This window comes from Agelaius phoeniceus, chromosome 6, assembly GCF_051311805.1.
Source record: "Agelaius phoeniceus isolate bAgePho1 chromosome 6, bAgePho1.hap1, whole genome shotgun sequence".
Taxonomy (NCBI): Eukaryota; Metazoa; Chordata; class Aves; order Passeriformes; family Icteridae; genus Agelaius; species Agelaius phoeniceus.
Genome location: NC_135270.1, coordinates 51,806,450 through 51,829,071, shown reverse-complemented (window position 1 = coordinate 51,829,071; position 22,622 = coordinate 51,806,450). Strand labels below are relative to the sequence as shown.

At 46.6% G+C, this 22,622-nt stretch overlaps 1 protein-coding gene across 1 annotated transcript in view; it reads left to right on the top strand.

Moving 5' to 3' along the window:
• Positions 1-1,058: 1,058 nt before the first annotated feature.
• Positions 1,059-22,622, top strand: part of CCDC85C (coiled-coil domain containing 85C) — a 111,950-nt gene continuing 90,386 nt past the window's right edge. Inside the window, exon 1 of the mRNA XM_077180680.1 lies at positions 1,059-2,641. Within this exon, the coding sequence (XP_077036795.1) occupies positions 1,930-2,641 (712 nt within the window). The 5' untranslated portion in view covers positions 1,059-1,929. The remainder of the gene's footprint in view (positions 2,642-22,622) is intronic.

Here is a 22,622-nt window from a genome sequence, read left to right as displayed (position 1 = left end):
GATGTTGCACTGGATTAACCCTGGAGTCAAACCATTTACTCAGGTTCCTAAGGAACACAAAGCTGGCAATTCCCTGGGGCATTTTAAGGATACTCATGCTGTGTCCTGGTGTACCTTTTGTTTTAACAGTGTGAGACCGGCCAAAAGGCAGCCCACAGAGAGACATCATAGCCCAAGGAAAAGTGCATTAGACTGAAACTCAGGGGATGTGATGCAAAGATATAGGAAATCTACCCACATGTTGCCTAGGAAATTCACTTTATGAACTTTCCATGCCCTTTACTTGGTTCTGTCCAATGTGCGCAGAAATTGAGACTGGAACCCCAGCCTCCTGACAGTAAGGACCAGAACCTGTGACGGTTTTACCGAGGAATAAGCGTTGTCTGCGACTTCAGGGCCGTTTCCTCCCGCACGGCTGAGGTATAAAGGAATCTGCCGTTCCCAGGAGCAGAGAGGCGGCAGGGATGCTGGAGCCAGCTCTTTCAACCTGCCGAGGCAAGAGGGACCCGCGGACAAAGGCGGCCACCCCAGAGGGAGCAGGGCAGAGAGCCGCGGCTGACAAAGCCCTTGGCGGGGGCGGCAGCAGCGGAGATGCTCCGGGAGATCCCGCTCCGCTCGCATCCCAAGGCGGCCGCCCGCGGCTCGGGTCCCTCCCCGCGCCCGGGCAGAGCGGGACCGGGGCCATTTCGGCGCCGCTTCCCCGGGCCGCCCGGCAGGCGCGTTTTCCTGCCTGTCCAACCCCACCCTTTCCCGGGATGGTGCTCTCTCCGGTACCTTTTCTTCAAGAAAAACCGAGGAAACCCATCTGAAAAAAAAAAAAAAAAAATGAAAAAAAGAGAGAAAAAAAGGCAAAAAGCGGGGTGGAAGCCCCGGGGGGGGCAGCGGTGAGGCAGCGCGGCCGCGGCGGGCAGGGCACGGCAGGGCACGGCGGGGCGGGCGGAGGGCGGGCGGAGGGAGGGAGCGAGGGAGCGGCCCCGTCCCTTTGTACCTGCCGTTCGAAGGCGCCAGGCGGGCCCGCATTGGCTGCGGCGGCCGCGGCTCCGTAACCCGAGCCGGGGCGGGCGCGGCGCACCGGGCCCGGCCAGCGCCCAGCCCGGCAGCCAAGGGGCGGCTCGGCACGGCTCGGCTCGGCTCGGCTCCGCCGCCAGCAGCCGCCTCTCCCTGCGCGCCGCTGGGCTCGCCGGGGCAGGGCCGCGCCGCCCTGCCCGGCAGGAGGTGGGACCAAGCCGCGGCGCTGCCGCCCCCTCCTCCCTCGCTCGTTCCCTCCCTCCCGAGGGCTGAGCCATTCCGGGAAGGCGCCGGCTCCCCCACCGCTCCTCGGCAGCGCCGCACCGGCATCGGCCGCCACCGCGCCGGGCTCGGCCCCACGTCGCCCCGGGGCTGCGGAGGCTCAGCGGCGGAGCGCGGCGGGCAGCGGTGCGCGGTGCCCCGGCGGGCGGCGGCGGGCGGCGGGCGGGCGGGAGGACAAGTGGACGGAGCGCCCGGGAACGGGGGGGCGGCCGCCGCGTAGTTGTTTTGCCCGGGGTAAGTTGGCCGATCCCTGCGGAGGCTTCGCTCGGAGAGTGCAGCGCTTGGCTCCCGGCTCCCTGTCGCCCCCAGCCTCCGGGGCAGAGGGGGCGCCTTTTTTTATTTCATTCCCCCCCTCCTCCCTCTTTGGTTTGTGTTTTCATTATTATTATTATTATTATTATTATTATTATTATTATTATTATTATTATTATTATTATTATTATTATGGGGTCTATGGGAGAGCAGAATTTCCAGTCCGGCGTTGCTCTTCTTCCTTGTCCAACGCTCAACGGAGAACTATAATATTTCTTCCCCGAGATGCTGTAGTGATTTTTAGTTGTAGGAAATCAGGCGAACAAAACCATCCGAATAACCCGAACCATTTGTTATCCTGTGAGAGCAAACGCAGCCTAGGCAGAGATGATGGCAAAAAATTCCATGGAAGGGTCTAAAGAAGACCTGAGCAAAATTACAGAAGAGGAGATGCTGAGATGGAGCAAGGAAGAGCTGGTGAAAAGACTGAGGAAAGTGGAGAATGAAAAGATGAACTTAATGGTGGAACACGGCAACTTGATGAAAGACGTGAACCGGCGGCTGCAGCTCCACCTGCACGAGATCCGCGGGCTGAAGGAGGTGAACCAGAAGTTGCAGGACGACAACCAGGAGCTGCGGGAGCTCTGCTGCTTCTTGGACGACGACCGGCAAAAAGGCAAGAAGCTGTCAAGGGAATGGCAGCGCTTCGGGAGGCACACGGCCAGCGTGATGTGGAAGGAGGTGGGCATGTACCAGCAGAAGCTGAAGGACCTGGAGGCGAGGCAGGAGACCCTCCTGCGGGAGAACGTGGAGCTGAAGGAGATGGTGCTGATGCTGGACGAGGAGCGGAGCGGGGCCGGCTCGCGGAGCTCCATCGACAGCCAGGCCAGCCTGACCAACCTGAACGGCGGCTCGGCCACCAGGGACGTGGGGGACGGGAGCAGCACCTCCAGCACGGGCAGCGCGGGCAGCCCCGACCACCATCACCACCACCTTCACCACCACAAGGCCGGCGACAGCAAGGCCGGGGCCATGCGGAGGTCTATGGATGACCTGTCCGCGCCCCTTCACCACCGGAGCATCCCGAACGGCCTCAATGGTGAGCGAGCCCCTGCCCTCCCTGCCCTGCCCTCCGTGCCCCGCTGGCCCCGCGCCGCCACCCCCGGCCTGCCCGCTCCCCCGTGCGCTGGGCGAGCGACTCCGGGGAGGGGGGTCCTGGCCATTCCCAACCCCGTCCATCCTTGTGACCTCTTTGGCACAGCAGCCCCGGGAGCCGGGGAGGGGCACCTGTGTGCGAGGTGTGTGTTATCAGCGCGTTAACTGTGTTATCGATGTCCTGGGCTGAGGGTTGGAGCCTCTTTTATCTCCAGCAGGGTTGGTGTTTGGTTTTGTTTGTTTGTTTTGGGTTTCTATTTTGACAAAAATCAGCCTGAGTTTTCAGGGTTAAATAAACACTGATTGTGTTCCCACTCTTCCTCCTCTTTCTCTCCCCCTTTAAATATTTTGGTTTATGTTTAGCTTGTTTGTGTGGTAGTTTGATAAGATTGATAAAGATGGGATGAGATTTTGGAGGCATCTGATGAAAGTTCAGGTTTGTCCCACAGAGCATCACCTGTTAGCTCCACAGGCTCTCAGAGCAGGCTAGCTGTGGAGTCCTCAGCAGTTTTGGAGAGGGGCAGCTCGGCTTTCCCCTGTCTCCACTTCAGAAAGAGGAGTTTTGTTTGTAGAGAAGAGATTGCTCTCGAAGGGACGCTGTACTCACGATTTTGTTCAGGCTAGTCATTGAAGTTAGAAACAAGCTCCACAATGAAATCGTGCCAAGCCTCCTCTGGCAGCTCATATCCAAGCAAAGTTTCTCCCGTTGTCTAATAGTGATCAGGCATTAACATAATATTGAAATATCTTTAAAATGGAGATGTAAAAAAAAATCTTTTAAAACCAGCAAGATCAAATACATGATTTTTAGAATGTGTGGTCAAGAGGATTCAGTAGGAATCAAACCAGGCAGCAATCTAAAAACTTCTTATATATAAGACTACTTTTAATGTTCTTAATCCTCTTTTCTCACCAGAGAGGGCTATTTTCTTTGTGGGGTGTCCTTTTCCCACCTCTAAGCACACAGAGGGAGATGGAGCCCCAGAGGTTGGCTCTGATTGATGTCAGCAGTGGATGTGCTTACCAGATAACCATGCTTTCAGCTCCCAGAGCTTTTGGTGTTCCTTTTTTTATTTCTGGTGATTTGTGGCAAGTCTTCATGTCCCAAGAGACCTGAGGGCATAGAGGATTGATCAACTCGTTTCACCAGTGTTCATCCATGAATGTGCTGTTTGCAGTCCTGCTGCCTCAGTGTGTCAGCTCATGGCTGGAGATGTTCAGCCACCTTGCCCAGTAGTCAAGGATTGCTGGTTTCAAGGGTGATCCAGTCACCAGATGGTACAGCAAACATCTTTAAGTGTTTGGTGTGGAATTTTTTAATCTCTCTCTCGTAGAGCTGTGTAAATCAGAAGTATCTGCTTTGTAAATCTGCAGATAGCTTCTGCTCTTGACGTGACTTGACTTTATTTTCATAAAGCATTGCTCTCCACAGAGGCTTGAAGAGCACATGACAGGTATTGAATGTGCTGTTACTGTTATGGAACAGGAGGGTTTCACAGCTCTGGTTTGGGAACCTTAGACCGTGTCCCTTTTAGGTGTTGGTAGCTGAACGGGACAAAGCCACTTGAATTCATCTGTTAACTCAGGGCTCTTGAGTACACAAAACATAACCAATACCTTAGAGCTGTCCCATCAGTCCGGGGTGACGGCACAGTGGGATGCTTCACCTGGCATTCAAAGTCGCCCCTGTCAGCACAAAGAGGGAAACCTCTGCTTTCAGAGCTCGGTCCTCATTGCGCTGTGTGTGGGAATGTGCCCAGCAGCATCTTTTGGAGGGGGCTGAGAGCCGAGTCTCATGTCCTACCGTAGGGTAAGGGTAGGAAAGGGAGGATGACCATCTGCACACACACAGTGCTTCCATGCCTGCCTCTGCACACCCCTTCTCATTTCCTCTGTGGGAAGGATGGGTATGGGCTCGAGCATTTCACTAAAACCTTTAGGTTTTGGTGACTTCTGGTTGTCGGGTGCGTGTGGAAGGTGGTCTCTGTGGGAAGCATTGAAGCTCTTTCCTGTGGACCAGTGCGGCTTCATTTCTGAGGGTGCAGCGGAGATGATCGGCACTTTTAAAGCTAATAATCCTTGTAAAGATGTAGACAAGCCTGATCTCTCCACTTAGGTAGTGAAGCTGTAAAATGACTTGAATAGTTGTCATTCTCAGATAGCATCGGTATTCAGCAAGGCCATTTCCCTGGCTGGGCCTTTGGAAATGCCTCTCAATACATATGCAAATGCAGGGCTTATCAGGCCCCTTTTTTTGACTGACAGCAAGAAGTCTGGGAGGGGGTGTTTGCCTGGGTCCAGCAACAATTCTGTTAAGCCTGTGACGGCGTAGAGGAGCAGGGCAGGAGCAGGTGAACATGAAAAACCACTCCAGTGAGTCAGGTGGGCGGTGGAGCTGTCACGGAGCAGCCCCGCAGTGAGCAGCCTGCCGTGTCTCCTGTCCCAGCTCCTGTCTCCCGCTCCTGTCCCTGCCTTCCTGTGTGCAGCCGAGGTCTCAGCCCTTTTGTGCTGGCCTCTTGGTGCGCTTTATTTTCCTCAGGTATAAGACAGAAGGAAGGCAGAGGAAAGAGAGTGCGTGGCCTTGCATTTTTGGGTTGTAAGCTTGAGTCTGGTTTGCTGTTGTCTGATGTTTTTAAAGCACTGGAGAACTAAGCAGAGGGTGAACCAGGGACTGCCCGGCCAGCTCAGCTGATACTGAAATGAACAGCCCTGTGTGCTTTCTCAGGGAGAGGAGGTGGCTGAAAGGGATGCAGTGCAGAATTTAGTATCTCTGGTAAGAACTCAGCAGAAGCTTTGGACAACTGGTGGGAACAAGGTTGCTACTTCTGAGCTGCTTGCTGGAGTATTTTTGCTTATGGAAAAGCTGGAAAATCCTGAAATTGGGAACTGGAAAATGCAGAACTCTACTGCCCCTGCTAATGGTATCCATTGAGCTTCACTTGTTAAGTGCTTTTCTAAAGGTGTCAGGAGTATCGTGGCTGTTAAAACATGTACAGGAAGGTAGATTTTTAGTAGAATCTTAGTGAGCAAATGTGGGTTAAATGTTTCTCATTTTCTGTTCAGTGATCCTTGGAAGTGAGTTGTTGAACCAGGCTTGATTTATTGGCCCCAGTGACCCACCCCAGTGTGAGGTGATGAACTCTAGATTTGTAAGGTGAATTCAGAATAAATGGTGTAAGTGCAAAAAACACCCCCAACCCAACTGGTGGTCCACCTTTGCTTCACTTTTCTGAAGTCTATTTACTTCTGCAAGTTGTCTTTCAGAAGCTGGTGATTAATTATTTGCTCATGGAAGATAACATAATAATTATAACATAGTGTGAGAATGGCTAATATTAGAAGACATGTAATCCTGCTTGTTGGGAAAGTGAGAGGTATGGTTAATGTCTGTGTGCACAGGGACCTGGGCTGTGGGACAGGGGCACCCCCAGACTGTGTGATGGAAACAGTTGCCTCTGTAAGGATATGTCACAGTTCTAAACCTACCCAGATCTAGGGCAGAAATTGAGGCACAGTCACTCTGTGTACTTGTGAGTGCTTTGGCTTTCCTTTTTATGCATGGTGTGGATCTGTGTGTGCACACACAATCCTTCTGCCCATCCAGCTTTAGACAGCTCTGTTGAAGCAGCTGCTTGGAATTGGGTTTGAAAAAGAGAATTAAAAAAAAAAAAGGTCAGGCACATTTTGTGATATTGATATTAACATGCCCTGGAGGAAGAAAAACCCCTCAGGTTTATTCCCACAGGATGTACTCCTGGACTGTGAGGTATGTGGGAACATTGGGAGGAGTGACTCAGAGTTCCCTGAGGCCAGGGCAAGGGCTTCCACCGGTTTTAGCCTTATCTAGATCTCACTGGGACAACTGTTCATCCATCTTCCAGCCTGGAGGCATACAGACTCAACTAGCAATGTGCCAGGGACAAAATCCTGTGCATGCAGGGAAAGCATTCAGGCTTTAGTTTTATTTCACACCCATCAAGTGAAGTTGTCCTTAGAACTTCACCTTCCACTGAAACTGTTTGCTCTAGTGTTTCCCAAATGGACTGGGTGGTTTCCAGTGTCTCTGACTTTATTCCAGTTGGGTGAAGTGTTAATTTTGATGTTTTGTTTTTGTAAATTATTGAAAACATCAACAATTGAAAAGTGGTCAGGGAGGCCCTGTGGGTACATCCTGTTGTAGCAGATGTATTAATCTATGGCCTCTTGTTGCTGTCTTCTCCATGAAAGAAGAATGCTCTCTCTGGGTGAGGGGGTGGGAAGATCTCGAGTTGTATTGATTCCCACTTGTAGATGTCCACATATTTACCTAGAGGGTACAATATATTGCAGTTAAAATGGTGGCAGAGAGAAATGGCTGTTCTCTGTGGGTTGGTATTGATTGGTATTGCAGCTGCCCTTCTTTGCACACCCTTAAGGCCAAAAGACTTTGTTTTATTAGTGTATTAATAATCAATATACTTATTATTTACAATGGCATATTAATGAGGCCTTTGAGACGAGAATATGCAGGGGCAGAAGCGAAAGATGAGATTCATCCCATTTAATTTGAGATATCTCCAATATAGGCTTTAACATCTGCATTCCCTTGGACATCCTTTATTGGCCACATGGAGAGAGGCACTTTGGTGTGATGATTTATGTGAACTGTGTCTGCATCAAAGAGAGCAGAATTGTGTGCTGGTTGTGCTCTTTCCCTCTGCTGATGCCTGGTCAGCTCATTCATATGCAGCCATCTAAAGCCAGATGAGATCAGCCCTGTTCCAGGTCTTGTGGTGACCATTGTCCACTTTTGCAGTGCTCCTGTCCTAGCTCTGGTGAAAGAGAGGAAATTGCCTTTCTCAGCAGCATTCAGATACCACCCCCTCACAGTCCCTCACTGGTCAGAGAAAGTCCTGTTCTCTGTGCTGGAGACCTCTCAGAGCTCAGTGGCTCCTGCCAAGCTTAAGCACAGGTTTGGTTACTTGACCAATTATTTTCTTTCTTACATCAAGAGCACTTTTCATCCTATGAAAATGGTTTTAATGTTGTTTTTTTAATACTGCCGTTTTTAACGTGTTGGTATTTTTGGTGCTGTAGGCTGTTACAGACAGACTCCTTGTGATTAAGACAGGAAATCAGCTCTGGGGTGGTACACTAGATAGGGGTAAGACCTCTGGAGAAACACCTGTTTCCATCTCTGCTGTAAGTTCAATGGGCTCTGCTATTTGGCTTATCAGTGCTGAGGTCTCAGATATGAGGGGTACAGCTTGAGTTTCTTGTAGCCAGTAGTCACTGGCCACTCATTCAAAGGACTACCATGGAGTGCTTCATTTGAGGCATCTTTGCCCTTGTCCACTCCTGCCTTCTTGCTGGGGCACTGCCTGTGTGGCAGCCTGCTTGGCTCCCAAACCTCAGGGTAGCTGGTGTCCCTGAAAACAAGGCTCAGGATGCTTAAATTAAAATTGGGCCATATCTGGAAATATATTCTCCATGGTAATGTGTTCTAATTTTGTTTTCCTCTTGCGTATTATATAGAGATATCTTATTCTCAGCTGTCCTGTTGAAGGAAAAAACCTTGTATTGATTAAAAGACAATTTTCTATGGGCCTTTGATGGAATTATCCACTTACTCTCATTGAAAGCAGTCAGAATAAGGGAAGTAGCCTGTGCTGGTTACATGTAAATGATTTGGTACTCTGGAGACATTTCATCAAATAAAGCTGAGGATTGAATTAAATGGTGATCTAATGAAGTGGCAGGCATGGGAACCCAAAATGCAGCCCTGGCAGGTGTTACACCTGATGTGTGTGTGGAGAGGAGAGGCACGAATACCAACACTGACAAAAGCATTGCATCTGAAAGCTGAAGGGTTAATACTTTGTGGGGACAAGGGTGCCTGCATCCATGCAACCTTGGGGATGCTGGGGGCCTGCTCTGGGAGGCATTGGGCTTTTTATCTGCCCCACACCATGGCTGTGGCCTTGCTTGCATCTCACACAGACATTTCCATGGCAGGGTCTGCTGACATTGTCCCTCCAGACTGCCCTTGCAGCATCCTTCTGTACTGGGCTGTCCTTTGGAGATGCTCTGGAAACAGAAAAGTGTTCAACAGCTGATGGTAGGTGAGATAGGGTGAGGTGCTTAAACTGGCAAAAACATCTGGTATACATCAGGTGTGGAGTGAGGCTAATGAGAAACATCTAAGCCCATTTAAAATTCAGCTAAAATGCTTGAACCCAGAAGGCTGATGTTCTTTCCACACTCACTCACAGGCCTTAATGCATCCCACTGCAAAACACACAGCACTGCTCTCCTTGGAACAGGGAAGGTTTGGAGGCTGCACATCCAGTTTTCCTGCGAATTAGCTGCAACTGGCTGGGTTTGCTTCTGCATTCTGTATTTTTAACCTGATTTTTTGTCTGCCAGCCAGAATTCATCCTGCCCTGTCGCCAAATGTCATCATCCCCTTGTGGTTAACTTGCTGCAATTCATGAAACACTTGGCTGCCATAAATAGTTATGTGCAGAGGTTCCTGTGCGCGCGGGGCGGGCAGAGCGGCGCTGCGAGGCACTCGCACACGAACATGTCCACCAAGAGAAAGTTGACCCACTTCTGCAAATAGATAACTCCTGGCAGAAAAAGTAACACTGTCTCAGAGAATCTATCTTCCCCTTGCCTACTGAATTGTGAAGCAAAAAGCAAGCCAGCTCCATCTCCTGAATTAGCAGTGATGTGGGCACAGTGCTCCCCATTGAAACCGGGGTGCGTGAATCGGCCCTTGATCTGAAGAGGGCTTGAAATTGGCCACAATTTGGTCGTGATTTTTTTTTTTTTTCAGTATAATGAAAGCTTTTGTTAGTGAACAAGGTGCATGGGGTTCAGGACTCAGCTGCTCTTAGGCATTAGGAAACATTTATCACCATGGCAATTGAAGGCTGCTGGGCAGGTTATTTTGAACACTTTTCTAGTGACTCATGTCTAGGTCAAGACCATTTATGCCAGCTTACTTTAGCCCCTGTACATACAGGTGTATACAGTCTTCCTTCCCTTAAATTGTTTCTTGCCTTGCTATTTTGCTTCTCTCAGGGAACTCATTGCTTCCTCTGACTTTGCCTCCAAGATGGTGATGCCAAGCAAGGTTCACCTTGCTCAGAGCCTCTTCTGTAAAGGGTCTTTGTGACCTAAAGTCCTTGTGAAGTAGATTACAGGTTAGTTTTGACTGGCTTTGAGACTTCACGGATCTTGCCGTGAGATTGAAGCAATCCTAAATCTGATGTGAGTTATCTCATTGTCTGCTGGGGCTCTCCTAGGGCTTGTAGGACGGGATGTCTCCTGTTTGCCCGGGGTGGGAGGGCTGTCTGCAGCAGAGGGAGCACCGTGGGTGAGTGTCGGGCTTGTGGCAGCAGGGCTGTGGCCAGCTGCACGCTGCAGTGGCAGGGTGACACGCTAGCTGTCTGCTGTGGTTGTGTCAATGCTGGCTTGCTGGCAGAATTAGTTCAATCAAAGCTGGAGAGCTCTGAAAAGCCCTTCAGACTTTGCTCCATCCCTGAGCTCAGTGCAGTGACACTCAGGACTGCATGCTGCTGCCTTTTCCCCCATTTCTGCCCAAACTCCTCTTTTCATTCATGCACAGGAAGGCCAGCTGCACTGGAATGTCTGTGTGAGGTGAGAGATGAAGTGTGTGGAGCAAATGGATGGGGTAGGGCCCAGGCTGGGAAGCAAGAGGAGATGCTTAGCTGCTCTTTCAAACCATCTCCAGGACAGTGAGATCAAACCATCTCCAGGAGTGACTATGCCTGGGGGTTTGATGGCTGTGTCTGACCTGTCCCTGCATTCCCAGGGGAATGAGAACCCCCTGGCTGCCTCTCTGTCCTTGTGCTGTAGAAGATCCATGAAGAGGAAAGGAGCAGGCAAAAGGACTACTCAAAGTAGAACAGAAAAACCAAACCATTGTTTTAGAAAAGAAGAGAAAAGACAGCATTTCCAGTCCCCAAAGTGTAATATTTCTATGGAAATAGCAGGAAGAGGCTTGCTGTCAGTCTCTGATCTAGTGGGACTGACTAGATTTTGTTTGTTCTTCCCCACATCTTCCATCATCTCTGGATCATCTGAAGACAGGTTGCTGTGCATCGCAAATGCAAGATTCCTGGTTTCTGACTTTTGATTAAGTGCTAAGCAGTCTCTGGAGGACTGGCATCTATCTTTCATCTGCAGTTTTTTACTTGCTAAGGTACATTTCTCTCACTCTATGACACTTATTGATGATGCCTTGTCCTTTAAATGCCACTTCTGTGACACTCTGCTCCTGGCTGTGACTTTTTATGAGGCCATGGGCTGTTCAGTGCTGTGGTACATCTCAGTGGCCAGTGAAGTTACTGTGGGACACTGTTGGACTTGAATGAAATTGAGACTTGGACTCTTTACACTTGCTTTGGTATTTTTTTCAAAGGAAATCCAGAGTGTCTTTAATCTCCAACAAGGGAAGTAATCTGTCCCATTTAGGCAATGTTCTGCTTGATTTTTGTGTTGCCAGAGGACTACTGCTGGTTATATACTTACAGGAATTTACCATTTTCATGTTGCTGTTTTCACTGTTTCCCCCTCATTTTTCTTTTTAATAGGATCTAATAGAATAGGTTCCAGGACAGTCTACATAAAAGTCTACTTTTATGGAGTAGAGTAACATCATCAGATGCTAATGGAGTACCAGTAATTAAAAATAACTAATTTTGGTTGATGCTGAATCTTTTCCAGTCATAACAAAGGTTTTAAGAAAGTCTTATTTTAATGTACAATCTTAAAGGGCTATTGTGATGCCCAGAATTCTTTTGTCTTCTTGGTTTCCTTTTCTTATCTCCCTTACTGGGATTTGCAGTCTCATATTTATCTATTTCCCAGCAGCTGAATATAACTTTGATCTATGCTTTGGATCTCCGGAGCTTTTAATCCCTTTCCAGTGAGTTAAAAGCTTGTTTGCAGTTGAATGTGATACATAGTTACAGGTTATATGATCTTCACCAGCGGTTCATGCATTGCACAGGGATGGCACATTGTGAAAACCCGATAAAATGCTCCCTTGTTCATTTTCCGGATTGCAGCTGAAACCCAGCATGGGAGTGAGTCAATCATTCACTCCTGGTCAAACTGCTGATACAAACTGTCCTTTGCTGTTACAAATACCTCTGCACTTGCTTGCTTTATTTCAGTTATTTATTCATTTCTCTGTGAGGTTTATTTTTGAGGCTACAAGCCAGCTGAGTATTTCAGTCAGTGCAGCAGCCTTTCCATCTTTCAGTTCTGCCAACATTTAGAGGGTTTTCCTTTTCCTTTTAACACCTTTTAAAAATAGGAATCAATTTTTAAAGCCTATGTGTTTGTTCCTCTTTGATGTCTTGAAGCATGATAATATATGCCTTGTTTGTGGAGATCTTCTCTTCCGGAGTGGCTGCAGTTTCCACCTCAGGAGCAATAATGGTTTCTGCAGCTCTGTCCTCCAGGCCATGTGGGTGTAGCTGCACGTGTGTGACTGTGTTCAACCATCTTCTGAAAGTTGTTCTTTTCGAGTTTTGGTGCAGCTCTTTGCTTCCTGGATCCTGAGCAATTTAGCTGAAAGTCCCTCCCGTGCTTGTCTCTTGATCTCTTGTAACAGAATGCAGTCCTCTTTTTATGACATCAGTTAAGACTCTATTGTTTTAGATGTAAGCTTTAAAATAACAAAAGGATGGATGGTTCTGCAAGTTTGGAGTGCTGTCTCATTGTTACGTGGCTTTCTGGTGTAGTCTCTTTTAGCTAACTTATGTGATTTGTGGTTCTCCTTTTATACAACCAGGATAATATATTTCCTTTGTCTTCCCCAAGTTTATTGTGGTGCTCAACAGAATTAGACCCTTACCTCAAATGGGGCCTCTGACCATTGCTATGATACCAGTGATAACAAACAGGTTTTGAGTTATACTGAACTAGCAAGGAAGGATACATCTTTAGAGTAACTCCACACATTTCTAATTCCCAGTTTTGGAGCTGCTTCAAATCCTGTCTCAGTTTTACTGGGATAAAAACACTTTACACGTTGGGTTGCTTCCCTCTGTGTTGTATATACTTCTTGGAACCACAGAATGATGAACTGTGGTCAGTCTCTCACCACCATAAAAAACCAGAAACTTGTCAAATAATAATTCCCTCAAATGAGAAGATGAGAAAAATTAGATAAAAAGCAGGGTTTGCCTCTCCACAAACACAGAAAGTGCAGAAAGATGCTGCTGCTGCAGTCACAGTGACAGGTTACCTTGATACCTTTCAGAGAGTGGACACAGCATTTGCTGTTATTTCAGCTCGTCCCATCTATGTTGCCCAGTTGAATATCATGCTATATATGTGTATTTAAAATGTTTATCTGTCAGCCTAGTACAGTTTTGACTGAGGTGAAGAATCACAGCTGTGAAGTAGAAGGGTCCTGCTTGTCACTGCAAAGCAGTGGTGTCTTTGCTGTAATTGCTGAAGGCACTCTTCCTCTTTCCAGTTAAATTCTTACCTGATCCCTTGATTGCTTTATTTCTGATGCTGGTAATTTGGTAACTCCTAATGAGTCCTGACTGAAAAGTCATCAAAGTCATTCTTGGGTGTGAACTCAGAGTTTCTTAACCACATGGGCTTTTATTTCCATTTGCGTGGTGGAATTGGGAGGGAGGATCTATTTGTCAGCGTATCACTGATGCCTTAGGAGGGTGACAAGACCACAGTAACTCTTCCTAGGCAATTATGTATGAAAGGTTGTCAGTATGAGTAGTATGGGAAGTTAAAAGCCTTAATTTTCATTTGGAATTGAAGCTCTAATGACTTTCCACTCCCACAGCTCATAAAGACCATGCTTCAGCTTCTAGTTGACCAAGAAAAAAAAGGGGAGGGGAAATCTTTTATTTCAGACTTTTTTTGTGCAAATTTTTAATGAAAAAACAGATTTATGAGTCACTGTTCTTTGTATAAAAGATGATTACTGGGGTATGAACCTCAGAAAAGTGACACTTTATGACTTTGCCACTAGCCACACAATTTTGCTTTCTCTCTTTTCAATTAGTTAAGTTAAACAACATCTCAGTTTGAAAGGACTAATTTTATTGCTATTTGTTGTTTGCCTTATACACTAATTATTTTCTCTATGTAAAGCTAAACAGCACAGAGGGGAAGAGAAAGGATCATCCGAAGTGAATGCTCTCTAATTTTCAAAATGATGGGTGTAGATCCCATGGGGTTAAGTAAAGTGTGTTCAGTCCCATCCCTCACTTGCAGCATAGTAAGGAAGAGAAACTGGATCACACAAATCCTTTTGTTAATTCTAGGAACATAATTAACTTCCTCTGGAAATTTGTTCTTTAAAAACACAACCCTCTAAACATCAATGTTGTTTAATCTGTGCTTAAAAGTAAAGCTATGTTTTTATCCACTTCTGTGTGTTTTGTTGTTGTGTTATTTGGTTTTTTTTCCCAAGAAATAAGGGAGCATTTTGTAGCTCAGTAGCATCTGCTGCCTAACACAAGTGAGAGCCCAGGGCAGGAGTGTTGGTAGAGGTGGCATGTGCAGGTCACAGTCCTGCTTTGGCTCTGTAGCAGCAGGTCCAGAGCTCTCACAGTGACAAGTGATCCAGAGCATGTTTGTCTTTGTGGCTCCACCGGGGATATTGAAGGGCATCTTCTGTTCAAAGCACAGGTGCTCAGCATTTTCAGAGTATTGAGCATTCTGAGAGTGATGCAGGCTTTATTCTTGAAGTGGCTGAGGTGACTAGATGATTTTCTTGGCCATGGGGCTGTGTTCTGGAGAAAGCATTGCTCCAGAGCTGTAAATGCCCTCTGTCCATAGCAGCATAGGTCAAACAAGTTTTCTGATCCTACAGCTCTGGAGACAAGTTTGCTCAGAGACCTGTAAGATGAGGAATGGATTGTGTAAACAGCAGCTGATGCAGTTGTTGGAAAGGCCTCTATTTTTATTTTCTTCATGTTTTCATCTTGGCCAGGTTGGACAGAGAAGGTTTTCAATGGAAGATCTGCTCTCCTGTGCTTCATTCTGCCTTATTTGGATAAAAATTACGGTTCTGTCCTTTTAAAATTTTTCTTCTAGTTGGCAGTGTAAAGTGAAGGAAAGATAATATTTTGGGGACAGCCTTGGAACTGCCCCTGTAAAAGGAATGCTGTATAAAGAGTAAACTCCCTGACTCTGTTATGTTCAAGGTTGGCCATATTTGAATTTAATTTTTTTTTTTCGCAGGAGAGATTTCATGTGTGAATTTAAACCAAAACTGTGTCATGCACAAAGGGACAGGTTTCTTCTGAGGAAAACAACATCTGTAGAGCTGGAGGGAAGGGCTGGGCTGCATGGAGTGTGTGTCCTGGCATGGGGACCCACGGAGGTGCTGCTGTGGGAGGGTAGGGAGCAAGTGGGCAGTTGGGGGCAGAACTTTCATCAAGCTCAGATGAAGCTCTAATGCTCTAAGCCCTTGTGCTGTGCTGGGGGGAGAAGATGTTCTCAGTGTGTGAGGAGTGGGCAGCAAGAGCTGCCTGCCTAGCTCAAGATGGGGTTGGAGACCACCACAAAGGGATGTGGCAGCAGCTGAATGAGGGGATGGAGTAAATCACTGCAAAGATGTGGTTTGGGAGCTAGCTGTTATTTTTAACAGCTGATTTTGTTGAACTGGATTGAACTCCCTCCAGCTCAGCATTGATGATGGTGCCTGGAGCTATAAAGATTGTATTTTGATCAGCAAGTCAAAAGCAAGTGTACCACTAGTTATGAATACATTTTCAGAATTACAAGCAAAGGAGATCTCAGAATAATAATGGGCAGAAAAAGTTGCCTGAAGGAACCAGTTTCCTTGATAAATGCTGGAAGAGGTGTGGACCTGAACTTTGCACTCCTTCCCATATCAGCTTTTTAAAAATGTGCCAACAGATCTAGAATCTGAGTTTTGAACTTGTTAAAATCCTGAGTAGACATAATGCAATATGGCAGGAAAACCAATAATGTTGAGGTTTTGAAAACACAAATGGTTCAGCTGTAGATGTGTGATGTGGGTTAAAAAGGGTGTGTGTGTCCTGTGCTGTATGTCGTTGACCCAGTTGGTTATTCAGTGATGAATTCTGATCTGGATGTTTCGAATGACAGATCTGGGTTCTGAAGTGCTGATGAGTAGATTAAGACAGTGTGGTAAACCTTAATGGTGCATGAAGAGCTACTGCTGGATTTGCAGTAATACCTACTTTTCTGCCTTAGAACAGCATGAATAATACTTTATGGTTGTATAACTCCTTCCAGACAAGGAGTCTAGGAGTGCTTTGTAAACGCTAATGAGTTTGGCCTCATAGCATATTTATAAGCCTGAGAAGAAGCGTTATTCCCCTTTTTTACAGTTTGGATGTTGACTAGCCTAAGTATGCAAAGAACATGCAGCAGAGCTTTCATCTGCTGACCCTCAGTCCTGGGCCTTATCTGCAGGACTTCCTAGGCTTCCTAAGTGTGTCTGACGCATGCTCAGAAATTTACTGCAGATTCATTCCAGAAAAAAGGTTGAGTTTTTGTGCAAACCTCTGAGTGTCCTTTGTAAAGTGTAAAGCATTGTAATTATTTGATGATAATTTCGTGCTTGCCGTCTTGTTCTACAGCAGCAGAGATTGAAATTAATCCTCTGCTGGAATGAAATCAGATTGGGCATTATGAATATTGTTTCCTTGCCCAGAACAAAGAGACTTAGTTAATGTGAATGCAAACTTCTGTTATCTTTACGTGGGAGTTGCAGGTGGGTAAGGAATGTGAGGTCAGGAGGATTGGGAGCAGATAATTGCCGATGTCAAAGGGCAGTGAGAGTGATGCCTGTGAAAAACGCCTTGCAAAGTAGGTGGGATCAGACACTGCAGTGGGCACACACAGATCTTTTTCCTTAGCAGCTTTCTCAGATGTTCACCCCATAATGTCTGCATTATTTCTACAGATTTATGTTGTGGGATATTCTACAACATGAGCACTGTGTGGATTGTAGATAAATTTTATAAATATTTTGGGTGTGAATTTAGTGTTTGGTGACACATGCTGTAAAGACAGTTCTAGAAGGATAAGTCCCTCTTTAGCTGTAGGATAAGCATATGCAAGCAGACATTTCACACAGTGCTTTCACATCCCTAACCTGAAAAACTGCTTCCAAATCTCACAGCTTCTTCGTGGACTGGAGACCAGTGAAGATCCCAGCAAAGAGTCTGTAGAGTTCTAGATGTGGAGATGGTGATCTTCATGATGTGGTTGTTAGAATTAGCAGCATTTCTGGTCTGATAGAATGATAAAATAGTCTGGTTGGAAGGGGCCTTTAGAGATCACCCAGTCCAACCCCCCTGCAATGAGCAGGGACAACTTCAACCTGATCAGGTTTCTCAAAGCTCCATCCAAACTAACCTTGAGTGTTTCAAGGGATGGGCATCCATCACCTCTCTGGGCAACCTCTGCCAGTGTTTTACCACCCTCATTGTAAATAATGCCCTTCTTAGATTTAATCTAAATCTACCCTCTTAGTTTATGACCATTACCCCTGTTGTATCCAAAAAGGCCCTAATAAAGATTTTGTCCCCATCTATCTTATAACCTCCCTTTGAGTACTGAAGGCCACACTGAGGTCTCCCTGGAGCCTTTTCTTCTCCAGGCTAAAGAAACCCAACTCTCTCAGCTTTTCCTCTTGGAGAGCTGATGCAACCCTCTGACCATTTCTGTATCTCTCTTTTGGACCTGCTCCAGACAAGGACAAACAGGTTCATATCTTTGTTTTGTGAAACTGTGTTCAGTGTGTTGCTGCACTTCAGACCTGTGTATCACTGAAACAAGTGCCATTAAAGCAGTTGCCTCTTCCTTATGACTGGATTTCTGTCTGATTCTGGTATATGAAATGCTATATTGGCATGTGACTTTTCCCTTATCTGGTTACTTCTGGAACGCAGCTTAGCCTTAGCTCTTCAGCACAGAACAAAAGCTTTCCTGAAGCTGTTTGCACATGGCTACAAATAGAAACCTCAGGTGATTAGCAAGAGGTTTTGGCAAGTCAGGCAGATACACGGGCTATTTCAGTGTGTGATGTGGCATCCTTGCAGAGCTGGGGGCAGGAGCATCCTGTAGGGAGCCTCTAGTTGACTGTGCATTGCTTAATCTTTCTAATACATCCCATAATGTGTAGTGGAAGATCTAGATAATGCAAGAAAACAGTTATTTATCTGGGATTAACCTACATAAAACATTTACATTGAGCAGAAACTAGGCCAGAACACCACTCAGTCTGATGAGGAGTAGTTGAGGGACGTGGGGAAAAGGAGGCTCAGCTCCTTCCTGCTCTCTACAGCTATCTGAAAGGAGGTTGGAACAAGGTGAAGGCTGGTCACTTCTCCCAGATAACAAGCAATAGGAAAAGAGGAAATTAGCTCAAGTTGCACCAGGAGAGGTTGAGTTTGGTATTAGGAAAAATTTCTTCAGCAAAAGCATTGTCAGGCATTGGAACAGGCTGCTCAGGGAAGTGGTGGAGGCAGCATCCCTGGAGGAATTTAAAAGATGTGTGGATGTGGCACTGTGGGACATGGTTTAGTTGTGGGCTTGGTAGTACTGGGTTAATGGTTGGACTTGATGGTATTCAAGGATCTTTTCCAACTAAAATGATGTGATGATTCCATTATCCTATGAATTGCAGTGTGATATATCTTCTAAAATCAAAAAAGCCTTTGTGGTTCTTTCAGTGAGTGGACATTAGCTCTGGATTTTGTCTTAGTACCCCTTTTTTTGGTTTGTACCACTTGACTTACTACAGTCTATGTGTATTGATGTTCTTGTATTAAAAAAACTAAATAAATCGACTTTAGCCTCCCAAGCACCCAAACAAGCACACCAAATAAGTAGAGCACAATTAATATAATCTTTTTAACAAACAGGTTGGCTGGTTATCAGTACTGCTTATGAAGAATAGTCTGCCTGTTTTTCCAAACTCCTGCTCTGTTAGTGGTGCACAAGGCATTCTCCTCAAGATTTATTATGGTAGGAGCTACAGAGTAATGCTTGGTAAATAGATTTATACATGTGACACTCTACTGAATGGGAGATTTATACCTGGCTATTCCATTGCTGCTTATTACCATATGATGTTTCATTGAATGCAATTACATGTCTGCCTCTACTCTTTAAAGTTCAGAAAGGTTTCACAATATTACTATCTTCCTCTGCTCAGCAGAGCCTCACAAAGAGGCACTTTCCTGTGTGATGGATGGGGGTTTGAGGTGGCTTTGTCTCTGGTAGGTCTGAATGTGAGGGAAGGTGGGTTTTGGCTGTTAGCAAGACTCATGGAGCTGTTGTGCTGAAGGTGTTTGAGAAGTTTTGCTCAACTTTGCCTGAAGTCTCACAGATTTGTGCTGCAGAACTGACCTGGTCTTATATGTTGTTAATTGTGAAGACCCTTGTAACTCCTACAGGTTTCAAAGAGGCGTAGGTCTTTCCTCTTGATGAATTTAGTGTAACATATTCATTACACCAGCTCAAGATCACAATATTTTCTCTGACACTAGAAGGATTATTTAGATTTTTATTAGCTGATATTTTTCACCTAGTTTCTTTGGCCCATATTTTACTGTTTACTGCCATTATCTGCTGCATTTTTAATCAGAAAACATGAAATCAAAATAATTTTTTTCCTGCTTTGGAAATCAACACGATGCAAAATGTTTTCAAAACTATGCCCTAAAGCAACGGAGTCTGCTGGGTATTTTATTTTGTGTAGATATTTTGTGAGACACCTTGAACTACACTGAGGTCTGTGGCAAAACTTTCCTTGGCTTTGAAAGGACTGGACCTTCACCGCTTATTTTCTGTTTGCCTGCAACTTTTCCTTCCTGGCTATTGCATATTACATCTTTAATGATTTCTCTTCAACGTGCCTTTTAGAAACCATGACCCTTTTTGTCCATGGTCAAGCCCTGTGTTGCTGCACCCCTGTGCTCTGAGACCTCATTCATAAACATCTCTCGGAGCACGGCTCTTTATCCCGTGTCCAGGGATGCGAGAGAATCCCGAACAATGGCGGGGCTGAGACAAAAGCCGGCATTGTGCGGAGGGCGCCGGGGCGGGAGGGTTCGGGGGCCCGGGAGCCTCTCCGGGCTGGGACCATTGTGCCCCTAATTGGATTGCATTGGATTGCATTGGATTGGATTGCTGGTGCTGGTGGTGGTGGTGGCCGCTCCGAGGGACCCACCGGGACCCGCTGCATCAAACCTGGCGGCGACTGGGGCAGGCAGATGACCTCCAGAGTCCGTGTGGTTGAGCGAGACCTAATACGGTGCCAATGCACCAGGTTGCAACTTTATTAGTGATTAGACCCAGAGATAAGCCTCAGCACGTTGCCTAATCTGCAGTCTAATTCCAGGCATTGAAGGCGGGGATGCTGATGCAGCCCGAGGCCTGCTCAGGCCCAGGGAGCTGCAGGGACTGCAGACAGCGAGAGAGGGACTTTGGGGACCTGGGGCTGGTTCTGATCCAACCCTGCTGAGAGGGAGTTTCTGACAGACCTGGGTCTGGGGCAGGTTCTGATCCAGCCCTGCTGAGAGGGAGCTTCTGAGGGGTCTGGGGCAGGTTCTGATCAGCCCCTGCTGTGGGGGAGTTTGAGGGACCTGGGGCAGGTTCTGATCAGCCCCTGATGTGGGGGATGCTGGGGCAGGGAGGCAGCCACAGAAAATGTGGAACTGAGGGCAGAGTCAAACAATTGGTGACTTCATACCCAGCTTAACATTTGCTACGGCTGATCAAGAATTTTCACATTGACCAAGGATTGCTCCTTTTGGAGAAAAATAAAGGTGCGGGCTATAGCTCAAAGTGACTTGTAGAATATTTAAGAGGGAAGCAAACTCTTCCACATTTCAGTTTTTGCATCTGAGGCTGTTCCTGGTGCTGTTCTGAGTTTTTTGTCATCTTTTTAGACTGGGCTCCCTTTCCTGTGATCCAGGATAATGTCTTAGGTGGGTTTGGCCTGTGGTGATTGATCCATGCTGGATGTATTAGTCTGTGACTGAATCCTGGTAACGTGTCTGCATGAATGGTGGTGGAAAATGTCAGAGGTTGCAGGCAAAGATGAATCACCATAGGCCAAGGGCTCAGACAGCACAGCAAGTATGATGCTGTGGTATGCACTGTTATTGGATTTCCTCCAGGGACTGCTCTTTGTGGAGCTTTGGCCTCATGGCATGCTGCAGAGACCTGCTGCTTGGTGCCATCCTTTAAGCACAATGTGGGAGCCTCCAGTTGGATCGTGTGCAAATCTTGGGCTATGTTACAAATATATGCATTGAAATGCTGGCAGATTCACTCTGCAAATCCAGACAAGCCCATGCAGCCCTAACTTTTAAATCTGTGGCTTGGAAATCTGCCTCTCAGAGCCACTGCAAACTACCTTGTTCTGGACTCTCTTGGATGGCATCTATCTTTTTCTTCAGACCCACCTAGACAAGTACACAAATATGATCCAAGAAACTAGCTTGCTAATACCCAAATCCTCAAAACTTTGTTGTTCAGAGGAGCTGGTTTTGACCTTTATTTGGGCAAACGGGTATTAAACTAATCTCACCCAATCTCTGTAGTGACAGGATGACCTATTTCTTTTTAATCTTATAAAATTAAGTTGTTAAAGTTACTACATCTCACTGCTTTTGCCCCTTGCCTCCAGGCAAAACCCATTTGGGATTCCTGCTTCTCTAGTTTTTCTCTTAGCCCTTCCTGTGTTTTGACTTGTATTTTGGAACACCTGGCTCTGCATTTGGGACTGAAAAGGGCTGAGAAGCCCCATTTGCTCTAAGAGAAGTATCACTGGGCTAACATTTACCCCCAAGCAGTGTCAGGCCACAGAAATTAGAGATTCTGGAGAAACCAAAATCTTGTCTTTGTGATGTTAAATTTTTTAGTTTGTTATGGGGGAATTTGGAGATGTTAAATTCTCCAGTGGTCTGTTCAGGACTGGGAAGTGACCTGGCCAAGGCCTGGCTGTAGGTGAGACCTTGGCAGGTCCCAGGTCAGCATCCCTGTCCCTGGGAGAGCACTTTGTTGGACTTCTGTGTCGACTTCCCTGTGGCTTTGCATTGTTTTCCCTTTTATTACCCAGCCAGGGCTAGCTGTTGGACCTTTGCCTCCAGAATTTAGGAGAGGAGCCACTGACTTCCCTTTCTGTCCAAGGCAGCTATGCATTAACTAGTCTTCTTTGTTCAAAAAAGTGTGAAACAAGAGAATTTTCAGTTGCTTTAAGTGTTGGACTGGACTTGATTTTGTGAAGTCAAAATCTGTGAATAGCAAATGATACAGACTAAATATCTGGTGGCCTGTCCAGGCCATTTGGGCATCTTCCCCACAGGTGTAAAGTAGATATTGTTCCACCAACCTTGTGTTTCATGCATCATCTTCCCTCGGGATAGGTTTATGCTTTGTTCTGGAGGTGCTTGGAGAAGGTCAAGCAGGAGCTGAAGTGACGTTGCTCAGCCCACAACTTCATGGCTTGCCTGTGGTGGGTGATATCTGTGAAGGTTTCCTGGACAGATGCAAATTTTGGATTTGTATGTCTGTTTTTGTTTTCTGCTTGCATGCTTTACTCCAGAGCAGTGCTAGTGCTGCTGTAGACACCTCCTATGCCATAGCTTCTGCTGGAGCTGATTAGGGCAGGATTGCTCCTAAAGCCTTAAGAGAAACCTAAACCCTTCTACCTCAGAAAGGAGAACTCCTTGTTTGCTCTGTTGTCTTAGAAGGTGGTGGTGTGACTTCTTCCCACCCACTTCCTTGGAGGTAAGGACAGCAGAAGCAAGACACTTGGGAGAACAGCTTGTATTGGTCCTGTGAGCAAGCCTTCATGTCCTGGGAGGAGGTTTAGTGAGCAGCAGGCTCCTCAGCACCTGCTGGCAGCTCCTTTCTGG